Genomic DNA, 19,429 nt, shown 5'->3' with positions numbered 1-19,429 from the left:
TCATAAACTGCTTCCTTTTCCATAGATCTGATAGGTAAACTATTCTTTGATCTCCTAGTTTGCTTATAATATTGTTTTTTATTTCTAAATCCTGTATCCATTTTGATCTTATCTTGGTATGGGGTGTGAGGTTGTTGGTCTAATCTCAGTTTCTGCCATACTAACTTCAATTTTCCCAACAGTTTTAATCAAAGAGAGACTCTTTGGGTTTATCAAACAGCAGATTACTATAATCATTTCCTGCTATTGCACCTAGTCTATTCCACTGATCTACCACTCTATTTCTTAGCCAATACCAGACAATTTTGATGACTGCTGCTTTATAATATAATTTTAGATCTGGTAGGTCTAATCCACCTTCTTTTGTACTTTTTTCATTAAATGCCTGGAAATTCTCAACTTTATATTTCTCCATATGAATTTACTTGCAATTTTTTCTAACTCATTAAAGTAATTTTTTGGAATTTTGATTGATAAGGCACTAAACAAGTAGTTTAATTTTGGTAGAATTGTCATTTTTTATTATATTAGTTCGACCTATCCATGAGCAATTAATATTTGCCAAGTTATTTAAATCTGATTTTGTGTGAGAAGTATTTTGTAATTGTTTTCAAAAAGTTTGAGTCTGCCTTGACAGGTAGACTCCCAGGTATTTTATATTGTCTGAAGTTATTTTGAATGGGATTTCTCTTTCTAGTCCTTTCTGCTGCATCTTGCTAATCATATATAGAAATGTTGAGGATTTATGAGGATTTATTTTATATCCTGTGACTTTGCTAAAGTTGCTAATTATTTCTAGTAGTTTTTAGATGATTTTTTTTGGATTCTCTAGGTATACCATCATGTCATCTGCAAAGAGTGAGGGTTTTGTCTCTTCTTTCCCAATTCTAATTCTTTCAATTTCTTTTTCTTTTCATTGCTAAAGCTAACATTTCTAATACAATATTGAATAATAGTGGTAATAATGGGCATCCTTGCTTCATCCCTGATCTTATTGGGAAAGCCTCTAGCCTATCCCCATTGTGTATAATGCTTCTTCAGATAAATACTGCTTATTATTCTCAGAAATCCATTTATTCTTACACTCTCTAGTAAAACCTCAGACTTTTTAGAAGATATCTTTTCTTTTTTATTGGAATCTATTTTCACCATTCCTTTAAAGTCTAGGTACATAGATAGGATTTTTAAAAAGTAACAGGCATGGGTCAGCTAGGTAGTGCAATGGATAGAGCACCAGCCCTGGAGTCAGTAGTACCTGAGTTCAAATTTGGCCTCATACACTTAAGAATTACCTAGCTGTGTGGCCTTGGGCAAGCCACTTAACCCCATTGCCTTGAAAAAAAAAACTAAAAAGTAACAGGCATACATTTTCAAGGAGATTTATAAGGACTGGATTATAAACTAATCAGGTGAGAGTAAAGACAAAGAAGGAATATTAGAAGGATAAAAGAGTCAAATAGGAGCAAGTTGGTAATGTCTTGTGGATTGTGGATCCTGAACAGATCGTTTGACAAAAGAAGGGATGCTCTTAGGATTTAGAGTAGGGAGAGACTGCTGAGACCCTGAGAGATCAAGGAGATGAAATTCTACCAGAGTTGAGAGTAATCAGTTGGATTCAGATAAAGCAAAGAAGATGAAGGCAACATTCTAAATGGGAAGTACAAGAAGGAACAATATTAACAAAAAAAGGCAGAAGCAAATCTGTACTTTTGAATCATTTGAAAATTAGTGAATGAGTATCTCAGTAGATAGAATACCAACCCTGAAGTCAGGAAGACCTGAGTTCAGATACACTTTCAGATACTTAACACTTATTAGTTGTGTGACCTTGGGCAAGTCACTCAATCCCCTTTGACTCACCAAAAAAAATAAAAATAAAAAAAACAACAAAAACCAAAACCTGGAAATAGTAAATAAGAAAAGTAAAAAGGTCAGTTGGAAATGATTTTAGAGAATTTGAATACCAAAGTGAAGAGTTTGGACTTTCTGGACTTCATCTTCTAGGCAGAGTAAGTGAACACTGATTTAGACATTTTGAAGATTCTCACAATATGACCTACTCTGGAATGTCCTATTTTACCACAAATTCTTTCCCATTGAATTGAATGTTGAATGAAGTGTTAACTAGTCATCATTTACATTGAAGTAGTATATAGAGTGCACAAATATACATAGTTTAGTAATCTGCATTAGCCTCCAAACAGTGTCTTTAGTGAAACTGGGGCTACATATCACAAGACCCAAACATCTGATTTTTTACTAATAAATGTCTTAGTAAGTCTGACATAATATGATCAAATATGGACTTCTCAGGATTAGAGTTTCTGCATGTTGACTCATCCAAAACACTTTCACATTTATTACATCATTCTATGTGAAATCCGCAAAGTATTTTTTAGCATTGAAGTTGATGTGTGATATTATGTCATTGAAAATTTAATTCTGCTTATTGATGTTTTTATTGAGCAGCTAAAAAAACTTCCAAGTTCCGAGACTGGCTGGATTGTAGCAATATGGAGATAAAGCCAAATGTTATTGCCATGGAGATTTTGGCCTATTTAGCATATGAGACTGTGGCCCAGGTAAGACAATATATTTCCATTTTTTTTCAATTTAAGGGAAAACTTGAACAGGTAAAATCCCATGGATGAAAGTAATGTTATTTCTAAGAACTCTATGCAACCTTTTGTTAGTACACATTTTATACATGCCAACTTAATTGCAGAAGAAAAATAAAAATGTTGTGAAGGGAGGAAATATTAGTAGAGATAGGGTCACATACCCTCGGCTTAAATTGAATCTATAAATTCAACCTTTAAAAAGATTGCTATTTATAGTAGCCTTTTTGTAATGGCAAGAATTAGATAATGAAGGGATGCCCATCAGTTGGGGAATGGCTGAACAAATTATGGTATATGATTGTGATAGATTACTATTGTTCTATAAAAAAATGATGAGCATAATGGTTTCAGAAAAACCTGGGAAGACTTATATGAACTAATGCAAAATGAAGTGATGGAACCACAGGAACATTGTACAAAGTAACAGCAATATTGTAAAAATGATCAATAATGAAAGACTGAACTACTGTGATCAATACAGTGTTCCAAAAATTTTCAAAAGACTCAAGATGAAAAATTTTATACACTTCCAGAGAGAGCACTTATCAACTCTGAGTACATATTAGAAACATATTTTTCACTTTATTTTTCTTGGGTTTGGTTTTTTTTTTGTTTGTTTTTTGGCAACATGGCTAATATAGAAATATATTTTACATGACTTCACATGTATAATGAGTATCTTGTTATTTATATTCCCAATGGATAGGGAAGGGGCTGGTAAGAGGGAGAGAATCTGGAATTCAGTTTTTTTTAAAAAACCAGTATGAAAGGGAGAATAAAATTTTAAAAGATTGAGAACTCGTGGAAGATTTCACTGCTTTCTTCTTCAGACATGGCATTTCTGTCACCTCTGTCTGAAAAGTAGTTTTCTATGATTAACACTCTTTTAGCTTTGTTGTTCATCTTTGTTGTTTTAGTTCTGCTCCTGGGGTATATGTATCCAAGGCTTTATTTTGCTGGGATATTGGAGTCTGATCCCTGACTTATTGATCAAGATGTTGCCTGTGCAGTCCAGGCCTTGCCTTTGCAGAGCTTTGGGTTTTTTTCCCTCCTTTATGTCCAGGTTCTGATTTAACAGTGGATTGTTCCTAACCCAGTGCTGTCTTTTTCCCTGGCATTTTCAGGGTTCAGACTTTGTTTGGGGTTGGGGTTCTCCCTGCTGGTTTGCTATCTCGCTGCCAGTTCCTCTGTTATTATTAAGCTGTTGGGATCTGGATTTCATTGTGTCTAAAAACCTCCTGCTGGCTTTCCACGTTCTCCTGCCTCCTAGACTTTATTTCCCCCTTTCCCCCAAAGAGACACACCTTCACTGAAGATCCTCCACAATGTCTACAGTTAGAAACCTCTTTGAATCTTCTCTTTTTCTTGGTGGGATCTGAGGTGTGAATGTCAGAGTAGAGGCTTCATGTATCTTTGGTAGGGAAAAGCTCTGGGAGCTTGTTAACTTCACACTGCCATCTGCCCTGGAAGTCCTGGTGGAAGATTTCACCATGAAAGTTGTATCTTCTTAAGATGTAACACTGGAAACCAAATATCATTTTTGAAAAGTATTCTGTTTGAACCAAAGCCTTCTCCTCCTCTGCCTCCCACATTTAACTTCCCAACTATGAAACTTTGGAACTTGTAGGAAGTCTTTGCTGAAAACCATATGATGCCTCATGAAAAATGAATCTTATGAATAGTTAAGAAGTATAATAAGCACCTAAAATTCTGCATACAATGAGCTACCTCTGCGTGTTTATGGTAACATGTTCAGCTTTCCCCCTCAAAAAATTGTAAAGAGAATCTGATGAAATAATAGTTGTAAAAATCCTTTGTAAATCAAACATGCCTTACTTAGATAGACAAGTTATTTCTTATCTTTGTACTCTACTGGTCTGGTATGGGATTGTTCACTTAATAAGCACAAACTTAAATAATACATTGGTAGAGTGCAAAATTGTATTGCATAATTTGTAGGCACAACAATATTTCTCCTGGAGGATTAGAATCTAATAATAAAACATAAGAATGGTGTAATATTCCATCCTTTGTTCCTTCATCCAAGGATCATAAATGATGCCTAGGGGCAGCTAGGTGGCACAGTGGATAAAGCACCGGCCCTGGAGTCAGGAGTACCTGGGTTCAAATCCAGTCTCAGACACTTAATAATTACCTAGCTGTGTGGCATTGGGCAAGCCACTTAACCCCATTTGCTTTGCAAAAACCTAAAAAAAAATTATTTATGTTATGTGCTATGTTAAAATCCAAAAAGTACTTTATAAACTTTGTGAAAAAATCAATGAAAAAAAATCATTTATTAAGACTTACTACATGCAAAACAATGCAATAAGCCCAGGGTCTTGCTCCATAGATGCAGAGGTCAGCAAACTGTGGTCTATCAGCCAAATCTGGCTCAAAACCTTGTTTTACTATGGCCTATCAATTAAGAATAGTATAAAAAATAAATTGTGGGTTGTGGTGTTCTACAGCCCCTAGTTTTCTGACCCATGTCCTAAAATACCTGGGTTACTTATCAAGACTGCTTCTTTTTATTTCCCTGGATACATGCAGGAAAAAATAAATTAAAGCTAATTCTTATTTCTTCCATATTTGCCAACCTGAAGTCATGTTTTTGTCTTTTACTGCTTCTTTCCATATACTATCCTCTCTGGGTTTTCATGATTCTCTTTTCTACTGATTCTCTTCCTACTTGTCTTACTGCTCCTTCTTAAGTTCCTTTACTCACTAATCATCTTACATCATGTCCTATAAATGTCAGTATTCCCCAAGGTTCTGTCCGAGGACCTTTTCCCTCTCTTGACACACAGTCAGTGATCGTCTCAACTCCCATGGGCTTAATAAGCAAATTTATACAGATTGCTTCCTAATGTATATACCCAGCACCAGTCTCTCTGGAAACTTGAATCTTGCATTACCAAGAGAATTTTGGATTAGGTCAGTGTCCTAGAAATATCTCACCTCATTAAGTTCCAAACAGGGCTCACCGTCTTTCCCAAAAAACCTACCTTTCTCCCAAACTTCCCAGTTTCCTATCAAAAGTACCACAGTTCTTCCATTCTCTAAGATTTGTAATCCTCATTTTATTCTCTGCTCTTCTCTCTTCTTCACTTCACATATTTCATTAGTTCTTAGTTGCTCAAGCTTCATCAAGATTAAATCTTTCCTGATCCCCCAATTTCTAGTGCCCATTCTGGGCAGACATTTCCAAACTGTGTGTCCCTGGGCAAGTCACTGAATCCTGTTTGCCTTAGTTTACTGATCTTTAGAAATGAGCTAGAGAGGGAAATGACAAATCACTCCAGTATCTTTGCCAAGGGTCACAAAGATTCAGAGATGACTGACTTAAATGAGCAACAACAATAATACATATCATGTATATACTTATATATGAACATGTCCCCCTTCTAAAATGTAAGCTCTGAATTATTTCATTTGTTTTTATTTTTTTATACTCAGAATGACATTATTATTTAAAGAGGTTTCTTATTAAACCCAAAATATGTTTAGCTGATGATATTTCAGATTATATAACAAAAATACTTGAAATAATCTGTGTGGTAGAGTAAAAGATATTCTTTTTTAAAATTAAAACATAATTTTAACTAGTATTTATTTTCTCACCCCACTCTTGAAAATAAAAAAAAAGAAAAACAAAACTATCTTAATTAATGCATAGTCAGGTAAAACAAATTATCACAATGGATATGTCCAAAAGTATATCTTAATCTTCTTATTTATCACCTCACTTCACTTTCAGGTGGTAGGTAGCATTCTGCATCATCTGTCCTCTGGAATCATGGTTGGTCATTGTATTCATCAGCATTCCTACATCTTTCAAAGTTTCTGTTTTTTTATAATATCATCATTATAGTATAAATTGTTCCACTCTACATCAAATCATTCAAGTCTTCCCATCTTTCTCTGAAACTAGTCATTATATCATTTATAATTTCACAGTAGTGTTCCATTACATTCATACATTACTTTTTTTTCTCTCCAATCAATTTGCAGTTGATACACACACCTTTTATTTCAAGTTCTTTGTCACCCCAAGAAGAGCTAAATATTTTTTGTACAAAAAAATGTTTCTTTTTTTCCCTGTCCTTGTTGTATTTGAGATATAGGTCTGATGTTGGTATCACTGATTTAAAAGATATGCATAATTTAGTAAATATGGAATCATAGTTTCAAAAGCTTTCTGGAATAACTGTACCAACTCCCCTTGACCTTTTCAATTCTTTGATTTTTCAAGCTGAAAAATTCAAAGGTGCCAAAAGCTCTATCAACATTTAGTCCTAAAACTCCCTAGTAGAAGGTATTCTTGAACAGGGAGACTACATGTCTAAGCTGACTTTTGTAGTCTTCCTCTAGGTCCAGCGATCTGAAATCTGCCTTTCATCAAGAAACCCAGCAGTTTTGTAAGCTCGAACCAAGCTGACCTTTTTCTTCTTCACACACAATGTTTCATCTCTTGCCTCCCTCCCTACTTTTTTGCCTCTTAGATGCTCTAGCTTCATTCAAAGCTTTACTAAAGCATCAGTTTTTGCTTGAGACCTTTCCTGATTCTACTATCTGCTAGTGCCCCCATTCTCTTGCATCAGTTTTTTATAAGCTTATATCTATACAAGTTTTTTCTTTAATAAAATATAAGCTTCTTGAGGGTATTGTACTGTTTTTATCTTTGTTTCTTCAATAACTAGCACAGTGTTTGACACAGAGAAAACACCTAATAAATATTTGGTGGTTTATTGATCCTATGTTTTTCATATGAATATTACATGTAAATGCAGCTTCCCATAATACAGATTTCTAACTATGAGGGTACTTTAATGTCACAACTGTGTATAATATACCCTATTCAGTTAAACACAAAGAACATTTATGAAGTATTTAGTTTATGCAAAGCACTCTACCAATTCATGGACTACAAGGCCAAAAACAAAACAAAATTTATCCCTTGCCTTCATGGAGCTTCTATGCCTTCATTATACCATTTACTAAATTTGTTACCTTGAACAAATTTCTTTATTTCTTTACCAAGCCTCATCTCCAAATTGGAAACAGCAATACTTTTAACAATATGTATTTTATTTATTTCATTAACTATTTCCCTATTACATATAAAAAAAATTAATTTTTATTCTTTAAAATTTTAAGTTCCGGGGTAGCTAGGTGGCATAGTGGATAAAGCACCGGCCTTGGAAACAGGAGTACCTGGGTTCAAATCCGGTCTCAGACACTTAATAATTACCTAGCTGTGTGGCCTTGGGCAAGCCACTTAACCCCATTTGCCTTGCAAAAAACCTAAAAAAATTTTTTTTAAGTTCCAAATTCTTTCCCTCCCTTGAGAAGCAATTTGATTTCAGTCATATATATATATGAAATCATGAAAAATATATCCATGTTACATAAGAAAACAGACCAAAAAAAGAAAAAAGTAAAGCAAAAAAAAAGTTTCATTAAGGGCTCAGAGTTTATCAATTCTCTTTTTAGAGGTGGATAGCATTTTTCTGGGGGCCAGCAACATTTATACTACCAACTTCAAAAAGCTGTTTGTATGGATTCAGTGAGATTCTATTTGTTGAATGCTTTGTAAAACTGTGGCCTACCACTATTTTTATTATTTTGAATTCAAATCTCTATTGCTTCTGCCAAGACAGTGATAGATATTATAAATAATTTAATTTTTTTTTAAATTTAAAGTCTGTCTTTTAATATAAATTTTAAAACAATGCATTGGGAGACTAAAGGGATAATTTTGCAAGATTCTTTGAGATTAGGCCTATACAGAGCCTAGAACAAAGATGAATGTTCAGGAAGGAGATAAATGGAACTGTGCTAGTATGCACTTTGGAATCTTCTTGTCCTTATTTTTTTGGGGGGTGGGGGAGGATCCTGTGACCTCAGTCAGCTCTAGCTCCTGAATTTATTTTCTCCATCATTCTCTTCTAGTTGGTGGATCTGGCTCTTCTGGTCAGGCAAGATATGGCACCCAAAGCAGGTGACCCCTTCAGCCATGCCATTTCTGCTACATTCATACAGTACCACGCTTCTACTGAGGTAATGTTTAGATCTTCTCATGCTCTACTCTAATCTCTTTTGTTATGTGAAGATAATCATGGGCTCTTTAAGATTTTTAGGTATAGGGGTGGCTAGGTGGCGCAGTAGATAGAGCACCAGCCATGGAGTTAGGAGTACCTGGGTTCAAATCCAGTCTCAAATACTTAATAATTACCTAGCTGTGTGGCCTTGGGCAAGCCACTTAACCCCATTTGCCTAGCCAAAAAAAAAAAAGATTTTTAGGTATAGCATGGGAGGCAGCATGGTACAGAGGAAAGAGTCCTGATTCTAGACTCAGATGACTTGATTTCACCATCTTACCTCTGACACTTAACTACGTGTGTAACTGTAGCCTCCCCAGGACCTTGTTTTCTCATCTGTAAGTGCTGGGAGGTCCTGCCAACCTGGACCTTTGTGTGTAAGCCCGGCAATAGACTGTATGTTTCTCATCCATAGACCAGACTAGCTAAATTTACAGAAACTCATCACACAAGGTTGGCTACCAAGTGATGACATTTTGTTGGCAACTGCAAATCATGAAACTGTTTACTAAGATGACTCAGCAGGGGTTGAAAGCTGCATTAGTGGAGAATATACCCAAATGGATGATATCACAGCTCTTTTTGAGGTAAGTAAAAAAAGAAAAAACACTAAATACATAATATTCAACATCATTCCAGGAAAATACAAAAGAAATAAAAGAATTCCCCAAAAGAACTTTCATTCCAGTGATACACAGACCTTTTTCCACCACCTTATGGGAACCCATACCTTTAGCTAAGTAAGCACAAAAGGACTTTGAATGTGGCCCAGGAATAGACTATGTCCAAGGAACAAATTAGTTTAGACTGGAGTGGTTCAGCATCAAGAGCTCAACATTAGGTGATGGATTTCTTTGGCCACAAGAACACATCAAACCATTCACAAAGATATGAATATGGTTATACTCGAATTGGTAGGGGAAGTACCCATACACTTGAAATCGTGAATATTTTGAAGAACTAAAGTAAAATATTTTAAAATGACTTGTTTTTTGCCTATCAATATTTGTCTTATTTAACTATAGGAATAGTGTTCTACATGTTTTCTTTAAAGACTAATATTTATATCCATCTTGTCTTATAAAAGATATCAGAATAGCTATCTTTCAGTGAAAATAATTTAGTCCATAGCTTCTCCTTCATTTTCCTAACTATTTATTGAACCCCATGTCTAGAAAAGGAGAAGGAAGTTCTAGAGAATAAGATAAAACAAGATGTTTCAATGTCATTTAAAGAATTGGGTCTTATGTGCTTGTGTCTTGTCTGCTTCTATCTCAAATCTAATTGTTTCCAGAGAGTTTACCATCCAGGATAGTGGAGAGAATCTACACTGGAGTCTCATATTTAGTAAATAGATTATTTTTCCACATAAGTTGGTCAAAAGGATAACTAAAAACCTTTTGTCAGATTACTATTAAATTTGCTTTAAACAAGTAAGGAAAATGAGAATTGTGACTTAACTGGTTTGCACTTGCTACAGATTTAGAGTTACTAATTCCTACTGGGCCCTCACTGAAGAAGGGCATTCCTATTTGATTCTTCTAATTGAAACCATATCCCACTCACCATAGGGACTAGCCCAGAACATTTCTTTTTCTCTTACAGCCTTCCATCCTACTCCTGCCTTCCCTGCTGAATAACTTGCTTTATACTTCACCCCCAAATTGAGACCATTTGCCAAGAGATCTGTCTCTCCTCATCTCATATCCCTATGATATGATTCCTCCAGTGTCCTCCCTCACTTCAGTCTCTAATAATTGGGGGAAACCCTTCTTTTTTGCCCAGATTATAACCATCCTATCCCTTCCTGAGTTCTCTATCATACAATATGTCTAATCTTCAGTCTTTTCCTTTCTACTGCTTCTTAACCTGCTGCCTAGAAACATGCCTATCTTCTTCATCCTTTAAAAACCCTAATAGATACTACCATGACTGTCAGGTATCATCCAATATCCCTCTTGTCCCTTCTGAGCTAAACTTCTTGAGAAAACTATCTACATACTGTGCCTCCACTTTGCATCCTCTTATTCAGTTTTATACCTTCCACAATCTAGCTACTGTTGTCATCATTCAATTGAAATGTTCTCTTCAATGATCTCTTTATTGAAAACCAAGTGACCTTTTTTATTGATCATCATCCTCACTGACTGTTGCTATAGCTAATACCTCTCCTTTGGATCCCCTCTCCTTTCAGGGCTCTCATGGTTTCATTCTGCTTTCTGACTCTTTTCCTGGATCTTCATGATATTCTCATAATTGATGGATGTCCTCTAAGATGATTTCCTGGACCCTCTTCTCCTTGCATTCGATATTTTTGCATTTGGTGATCTTAGCATCTCATGTAGACTGTATTTGTTCTGTGCTGGTGATTGCCAGATCCACTTATCCTTCCCTGGCTCATCTTGGATGAACTGTCTGGACACATCCGAATAGAACTCATTATGTTCCCCTCCCTTACCATGCCCCTTTTTAGTTCACTATTCTGTCAGGGTCAACACTAATCTGAATTCAATCAGGTTTGCAGCCTTCATGCCATCCTCAGTTCCTTGCTTTCATTCACCCTGTATGTCTGATCAGCTCCTGCATCTTTCTCCTCCCCTACCCTGCTTCAGGCCCTCGTCCCCCCCAACCATCCTCCACAGAGCTCCCAAAGGGATTGGCCTAAATCCACCCAGCTCCAATAGCTTCTCTAGGATCACCTGTATGCTCTGGTGCTTACTTTTTAAAACCATTCACTAGCTCCTTCTAGCCTCCTTTTCAGTTAAAACACAGTCTACATTTGAATCAGTCTTGTGTGCATGCTCTTCTTTACACAATCTTTCCTCTCTGGTCTCCCTGACTCAGCTTTGACTCTTAGAATCTCTGATGCCACCTCTACACTGGGTTTTTACCTGTGCCCCTGACTGCTAGTGTCCACTCCTGAAACCACCTTGCTTGTACTGTGTGTGAGTGTATGTACATGCATGCGTATGTGTGTGCATGTGTGTTGGGTGTATATGTCTACATGGGAGTGTGTTCATTGGAGTGTGCAGGTGTGCATTGCACATGCACAGGTACTTGGGAGTGTGTGTGTGTGTGTGTGTGTCTGTCTGTGTGCACATGTTTGTGTGTGTGTGCACATGCACACACGCTTAGGTTGGCTTCCTCAACTAAATGGAAGCCCTTTGAGACCAGGGAATATTTTTGCCTCTCTGTGTCTGACACAAAATAAGTGTTAACAAATGCCTGTTGAATGATTGATTGACCTTCAGAGACTGATTTAGGTTTATTTTTCTGACTAGACCACATTTATTTATGTTTGTACAATTTGATCTCCATCCTAGAGGAGAAACTGAAAGTGCTTGAGGAATGCATTTTGGGTTATCAAAGAGAGTGATTTATTTATTGAAGGAATGGTAAAAATGATATAACAAAAATGATACTCTGTTACCTAATTTATGGATTTAGTACTGTATCAGTTGGACTTCTTCATAGGACTAGATAAAAATAAAACAATTCATTTGAAGGGACAAGGAAAAAAATTAGTAATGAAAGGGGGCAAGGGGGTTACCTTGCATTACCAGATCTGAAACTATACTATAAAGTATTAATCCCCAAAATTATTTGTATTGGCTATCAAAGCTAGAAATTGACCCATAGAATACGCTAAGTAGGACCTTGAAACAATCAAACACAGTATCCTAATTTTGGTAAACCCAAAGACTACTGAGGTAAGAGCTCTCTAGTAACAAAAACTACTGGGGAAAAATGGAGAGCAGATGACAGAATTTAAGTTTAGATCAACATCTTATATCACACACCATCACAGTGAACTCCAGATGATTACATAACTAAGCTATAAATAGTTGTCTCATAAAAAATTTAGAGTAGAATAGAAGAAAATAGCTTGTTCAATGATGCCTAGGGGAAGAATATTTTAACTAAGTAAGAAATAGTTTTGAATATAGAAGATAAGTTTGATAATTTCAGTTATACAGGTTACAAAAATTGTGAAGAAATAGTGCAGAAAGGGGCGGCTAGGTGGCGTAGTGGATAAAGCACTGGCCCTGGAGTCAGGAGTACCTGGGTTCAAATCCGGTCTCAGACATTTAATAATTACCTAGCAGTGTGGCTTTGGCCAAGTCACTTAACCCCATTTGCCTTGCAAAAACCTTAAAAAAAAGTGCAAAAAGAAATAACAATAACCATAGCTAACATTTATGTAGCAGTCATCATGTCCCAGACACTATGCTAAGTCTTCAGTTATTAGCTTTACAGATCCTGGGAAGTGAGTCCTATTATTGTTTCCATTTTACAGATAAGGAAACTAAGACAAATAGATGTTGAATGATTTACACATTTAGTAAGTATAGTATCTAAGACTAGATCTGAATTCAGACCTTCCTGATTCCAGCTCAGGTATTCTGTCCACTGAACCACCAAGAGAAAAGTGGTGAATTGGGCCAGGGTGGGGGAGGGGTGGAGAAGGGGGGAGAAGAGAGAATTTGTAGAGATTGGTAGCAGATTTCTCCAAGGTAGGCAGTTAGTTGAAATAGTGGATTGAGTTGGTGACTTGAAGACCTGAGTTCAAAAACTTAATATCTATGCAACCTGGTCCATTTCCTTGAACTCCTCAACTTCAATCTCTTTTATCAGTAAGATAGAAATGATAACAAAGCATTGTTGTAAGGAACAAATGAGATAATGTATACAAAGCATTTTGCAAATTTTAAAATTATATATATGAGATATAATTTTATTTTTGTTATTACTATAGAGAATATAAGGAGGTGAATAAAGAGAACCTTTCCAAAATGGAAATATAAGCTGCAAACAACCAAATGAAAGAATGGTCCAAATCACAATAAAAAGAAAAAAGTTAAATTAAGATAACTAAAGTTTCATATCACATCTTTCAGATTTGTAAAGCTTACAAATAATGAAAATGTATTGTTTGGGGAGTGGTAAATTAATATAGCCAAGAGAGAAGAGAATTAAGAATTATACTAAATATGATGAATCTTGCAACTGTGAAAACCACTAATAGGCAAAATATAAACCTTCTTTATGTAGAAAAAAATACTTATTTTATATGTAATATATATATTTATGCAAATATTATATTGCATTTACACATCTATATTACATATATATTTTGTTTTGTTTTTGCAAGTCAATGGGGTTAAGTGACTTGCCCAAGGTCAAATTTGAATTCAGGTCCTCCTGACTGCAGGGTTAGTACTCTGTCCCCTGCACCATTTAGCTGCCCCCATAGAAAATATATATATATACACATATATATGTATATATATGTATATATATATATATATATTTTTAAATGGAAATGTCTTGTCTGAAGGATAGGTAGTTTTCTTGTCTAATTTGCAGATGACATGAAGTCTAAAGAAATAGTCCACACATAGGATGGCAGAACCTGTATCAGATTTCAACAAATTCAGATAGTGAACTAAATCTCTGTTTACTAGGGATAATTATATATTTTTAAAAATTAATTTTACAAATAAAAGATGGAGAAGGTTTAGGTAGACAATAGTGCCATAAAAGATCTGGGAGTTTTAGCGCTTTGGGGTTATTTAGAGCACCAAAGGAGATTTTAACATGTGAAGTGCTTTTATAAACCTTAATAAATACTATCATTGTTATTATCATCATCATTATCATCATCATCATCATCAAGTTATTAAGTTCTACTAGAGCAAGTACCAGTTTTACATTTTTCCCAGAGTATAACACCATGATCTTCATACAATAGAAACTTAATAACTATTGCTTTTATTGTTAACTACCAACATCTTTGGAGTTAATGATAAAGGATTTTTTGTTTGTTTCTTTTTTCCTACACATCCCCCAGGAAGATGCTCAAATTTGAGTTAAAGTGGATATAGATATTCTTCAATAAAGCACAATGTGTCTAGCACATGGGAGGTGTTTTATTTATCATTTGTGCAATTAAATTGACTTGAACTGATTAGTTTTGAATAGCTACAATTGTTCTCCTTGGGGAAATAGCAAGAAACCTTGGTTCCTACCATACTACTCCTTGCATACAATCAATAAACCCTCATCTTTTCAGCATTTTTGAGGGCTCCTTCTATGGTAGTAGATGCATCTAGAGTACAGGAACCTCGCTGGCTTGTGGAGCAACTAAATCCCCCTTCCTGTTGCTTCAAGGCTAAGTATGTCAGCAGTCTCAGGACACATTAATTTCACATTAGGTAAGGAGTAAGACATGTGACAAGAGGACCCAAAACCCCATCATGGTTGTGCCAAGGTTAGCCTTTGCCTACTCCATGCCAACATCCCAATACAAACTCTGACTTGATGATGGTATCTGTGAGATGCTCAGCTATTCCCTAGGGAACTTTGAAACTCTGAAGCAGTATCTGCTCTTGCCACACTTTAGGAATGCCCCTAAACTGTACAACTATCCCAACAGGATGGTTATGCTCCTCAGAAAATCTGATAGAGGAAAAATCCTAGATATGGATCAAAATTAAGAATTTGGATTATAGACCAAATCTCTTGCAAATCTATTTTTTCCCTTGGAAGAAACCACACTAGGCATCTCTCCATCAGTGCATTTGAAGAGAACTCTCTGTTTTGCCTGTTTGCTTGAGAAACTTTCATTTTGATGATGTTACAAAACACAATTTCGATGTCAATAAAATGCCCCCTAAAATTCCTTTGATGTATGCTCTACAAATAAATGCAAAAGTATGTTTTTCATTAATGTCATGCCAATATGTTATAACATTTATAATTGAAGAAATGTAGTATACATAACATTCTCCACTTTGCATCCGAGAAAATGCTAAAGACAACCCTTCATTTTTCTCCTTTCTTGATTCTCCAAGGTGGCTAGGCTGGCATAAGTCAAGCTGCCCTAGGGAACTGTTTGACTACCACAGCAACTGTTTCCAGCTCCCCAGCAGCTGAGAAAAGCTTCCCTATGCAGACTGAGTGTGGGCTTTCTGAAAGCAAAGGTATAAGGATCAAGGAACACCATAGCTGAATTCCATTAATAATAGAATACCTATCTCCTACTCACCAAGGTTCTTCTTTTACTGTTGTTGAATGAGCTAATGCCTTAAAGAGGACCAGAATGCTTCTTCCCACTTGGAGCCCAATACTAAGTGACTAGAAGGAACTAGCCACCATAATCAAGCAAACATCACTTGGGTTCCTACAATATACTAATTACTAGACTCAGCCCTGTTGGCAGCCTGGTTGGCAAAAGAGATACACACATGAAAGACTAGGTAGTATTAAATAAAAGATACCTATTGATGATGATGATGATGATGATGATGATGATGATGATGAACTGCCCCACTTGCTCTTCCCTGTGTACAACATTTCATTTCCTGTTCCTGTTTCTCTTTGTACAGGCTATCCCCAGTTCTGGAAGATACTTCCTGTTCACTTCTGCCTTCTCACTTCTAATCATAGCTCCCTTTAAAGTTCAACTCAAATGCCAACTTCTATAGAAAGTATCTAGACTTTCTAGCCCAACTCCCCAATTGCTATTCCTTTTCTACTAGAAATTACTTTGATTGCACTTTATATTTCATAATCTATGTACATGTTGTTTCCCACCCCCATTCCCCTCATATTCATACACACTTTCATACAAACATTCATGCCTTCAGAGCTGGGATGGTTTCATTTTTATTATATCCATAGTCTAACACAGTACCTGCCATATAGAGGTTTAATAAATGACTTAAATAATTAATAACAACTCATATTTACTTACTTCGGTCCTGAGAGACAGAGAGTAATATATCTAGTAAGTGATAAGGGAGTTCCAAGCAGGAACAGTAGGCTGCAGTGGATCAGGAATACCTACCTCATAAAAGAGTTGAACATGTACCTTGACAGTATTCCAAGTAAAAAAGCCTGCTTGTATGTGCAAAGATTAAAACATTTAATCTAGAAGGGTATGGAAAGAAAAGATTCAAGTGGGGCTTAATTTGGGCAAGGAACTGAGCCAAGCTAGTGAATTCAACTTCAGATATACCGAATGGAATGGAATGGTAGGATATATAATGGGCTCCTCATCACAGAAGACCTTTAAGCAAAGGGCTAGGTGACCCACTTGTCAGGATTGTTGTAGAAGAAATTGCTTTTGGAGTACAGGTTAAACTGTATGACCTCTGAGGTCCCTTCCATTTATGGTATTCTGAAGATTTTCATTAGAGAGATTGGAGTCAAGCAGTTAGAAAGATTATTGCAGTAGTCTAGACCTAAAGCTGAAAAGGACCAAAGCTAGTGGACTGACAGTAGAACTTGAAAGGGAAAGAAGTCTGCAAGGATCATCATGGAAAAAAAAAAAACAACAGCCAATCAGCAGGACTTTGACAACAGAGTAGCTATAAAGCAAGAAGAAGTCAAGAATATCCTACATGTAAAAAGGATCTGGGGATAGAAAGGTGTTGGCATAGATAATCTCTAGACAACATCCTTCTCTGAGATCTATGATCCCATCACTGCAAGATTTTAAGCTTGAATTACTTCGTTATTCAGTCATTTCAGTCATGTACAATGTTTTCCTCACTTCATTTGAGATTTCTCTAGCAAGAGGTACCGGAGTGGTTTGCCATTTCCTTCTCCAGCTCATTTTACAGATGAAGAAACTGAGGCAAACAGGGCTAAATGACTTGTCCAGGGTCATACAACTAGTCAGTGACTGATGCTAGATTTGAACAAATGCGAGTCTTCTTGACTTCAGGTCCAGTACTCTATCTACTGCTTCACAGGAGAATACATGCAACAGCCAGAAGGAAGAAAAGATTCAAGTGGGGCTTAATTTGGGCAAGGAACCAAGCTGAGCTAGTGAATTCAACTTCAGATATACCAAGTTTTAGGCAATTGGCAGCCTTTCCAGGACTTCTACATAGAGATTGAGGATCATGCTTCCCTTGAAGCACAAGAGTTTCAGAACAATTTTGATCTTTTCTCCAGACTTAAAAACTAACATCCATAGACTTGCCAAGGGCATCATTTCCTGTTTTAAATAATAGGACTATCCTTAGGCTATATCTGAAAAAAAATCCTGTTCTTTCATTTTTAGATTAAATTACCATCAAATTCATAAATCATTTTGCTGAATCTCCTTAAGCAGCCAGCTTGGTCTCTTGATTTTACAGCCACATCTCTTCGGGTCGAGTTCTGGCATGAAATCCAGCCCTGATTCCCCTGAAAATACGCCTCCTCCTACACCAACTGCTCCAACCTCTGGACCACAACACCCAGGGAAAAACCAATCAGGGACTTTGGGGAATGGGAATGTTGGACAAGACTCTGCTAAAACAAAGCAAAGGAAGAGGAAAAAGGTCAGTTAAACAAGAGGCAGCACTGTGGATTGGCCATTGCACTGAATTTGAAGTTAGAAGATCTTAATTCAGATTTCAGCTTTAACACTTATTACCTGTAAGACCTCAAACAACTCACTTCCCTTTTATAAGCCTCCACTTCCTCAAATATCCCCTCAAAAATGAGGGGATTAAATTAGATGATTCCAAAGGCCAGAAGTATCTAAATCCCATGACCTGTGGTTTGCTGGGGTTCTTAAGGCTCTTAGGCCTGCAAAGAAGATGCTCTGTTGGGTGGCAAAGTTGAAATTTTCTGAAGTAAAGTCAGCAATTTGAATGAATAAAAAAAATTTTTTATCAAGTGCTTCAAAGATATGCTCAATGAACTGAGGATAAAACAGAAATTCACTAATCCCTGCTCTCAAAAAGTTTTTATTCAATTAGAGAGAGACCACACCTATAGGAAATTTCAGCTATAAGAGTATAAGAGCAAAGCAGATGGTACTGCATCTTCTTTAATGTATTTTCTATTGATATATCCAAACCAGTTTTCTTTTGTTGAATTTTTTAACAATGCCTAGGAGTTTGATGGCAAACACTTTCTTTTCTGGATCTTCAGTAGCTGCAGCCGCTGAGAAAGTAAGGACTGTAATAACATCTGCAGAAGTTCCCAGATTGCATCTCTACAAGAGCTGCTTCCTTGAACTAGGTCTGAGGTCCAGACTGGAAGCAAGGCAAATGGGTGGAAGAGGGAGAGTTACTACTTCAGTGGCTTGTAGGCATAATGTCTTTCAGCAAGGATTGGTCCCCAGTTGGTGATGATAGTAAGAATAGTGGATCCCTTTTCCACAAAGGATACTCCCCTCAATGATGGCTACTAGGGCTGTGCTAGAAACAGTCAGTGGTCAAGAGTAAGTTGGGCACTGCTGCTATTCCTGGAGCTCTTTAGGGTTCTGAGCTGTCTCTGCCAGAGTCTCATGAGAGGTGATTATTGAGATGATTTGACCTGCCTGGCCCATGTTACCTCCTGTCTCTCCCAGAGAAGGCATTTTTTTTTGGTCATTATCCATTTGCTTCCCTATCTATACTTGTTCCTTTTCAAAACTGTCTTCTATGGGACAGTCATAATAGTTAAATCTATTCTATAAGTAAAATTCATTTTCTTTCAAAGTATACCTTTTTTACTTTCCTTTCATTGCTAACAAAAATCTTTAATTCAAAGAAATATAGTTTTATGAGTTTCAGATACTTAAAGTAATTAAAATAACTATGGAAGCAAACCAATATTTGTCAACTGATTAGCAATAGGGATTTGGGAAGAGAGAACTTGAAGGCCTGACTGACTAGAAGGTTGATGGTTGCAGCCTTAACAGAAATAAGGAAGTTTGGA

At 36.3% G+C, this 19,429-nt stretch overlaps 1 protein-coding gene across 7 annotated transcripts in view; it reads left to right on the top strand.

Moving 5' to 3' along the window:
* The window catches only part of SUPT3H (SPT3 homolog, SAGA and STAGA complex component), a 682,254-nt gene that overhangs the window by 563,603 nt on the left and 99,222 nt on the right, over window positions 1-19,429 (top strand). For 6 of the 7 annotated variants that reach the window (XM_074237078.1, XM_074237076.1, XM_074237077.1 and 3 more), the window contains 3 exons: window positions 2,470-2,582; window positions 8,577-8,684; window positions 17,875-18,060. In XM_074237078.1, coding sequence (XP_074093179.1) covers window positions 2,470-2,582; window positions 8,577-8,684; window positions 17,875-18,060 — 407 coding nt within the window. The remainder of the gene's footprint in view (window positions 1-2,469; window positions 2,583-8,576; window positions 8,685-17,874; window positions 18,061-19,429) is intronic. The other variant, XM_074237080.1, reaches the window with a different exon arrangement.

Source organism: Macrotis lagotis, chromosome 5, assembly GCF_037893015.1.
Source record: "Macrotis lagotis isolate mMagLag1 chromosome 5, bilby.v1.9.chrom.fasta, whole genome shotgun sequence".
Classification (NCBI taxonomy): Eukaryota; Metazoa; Chordata; class Mammalia; order Peramelemorphia; family Peramelidae; genus Macrotis; species Macrotis lagotis.
This window is presented reverse-complemented; position numbering and strand designations above follow the sequence as displayed.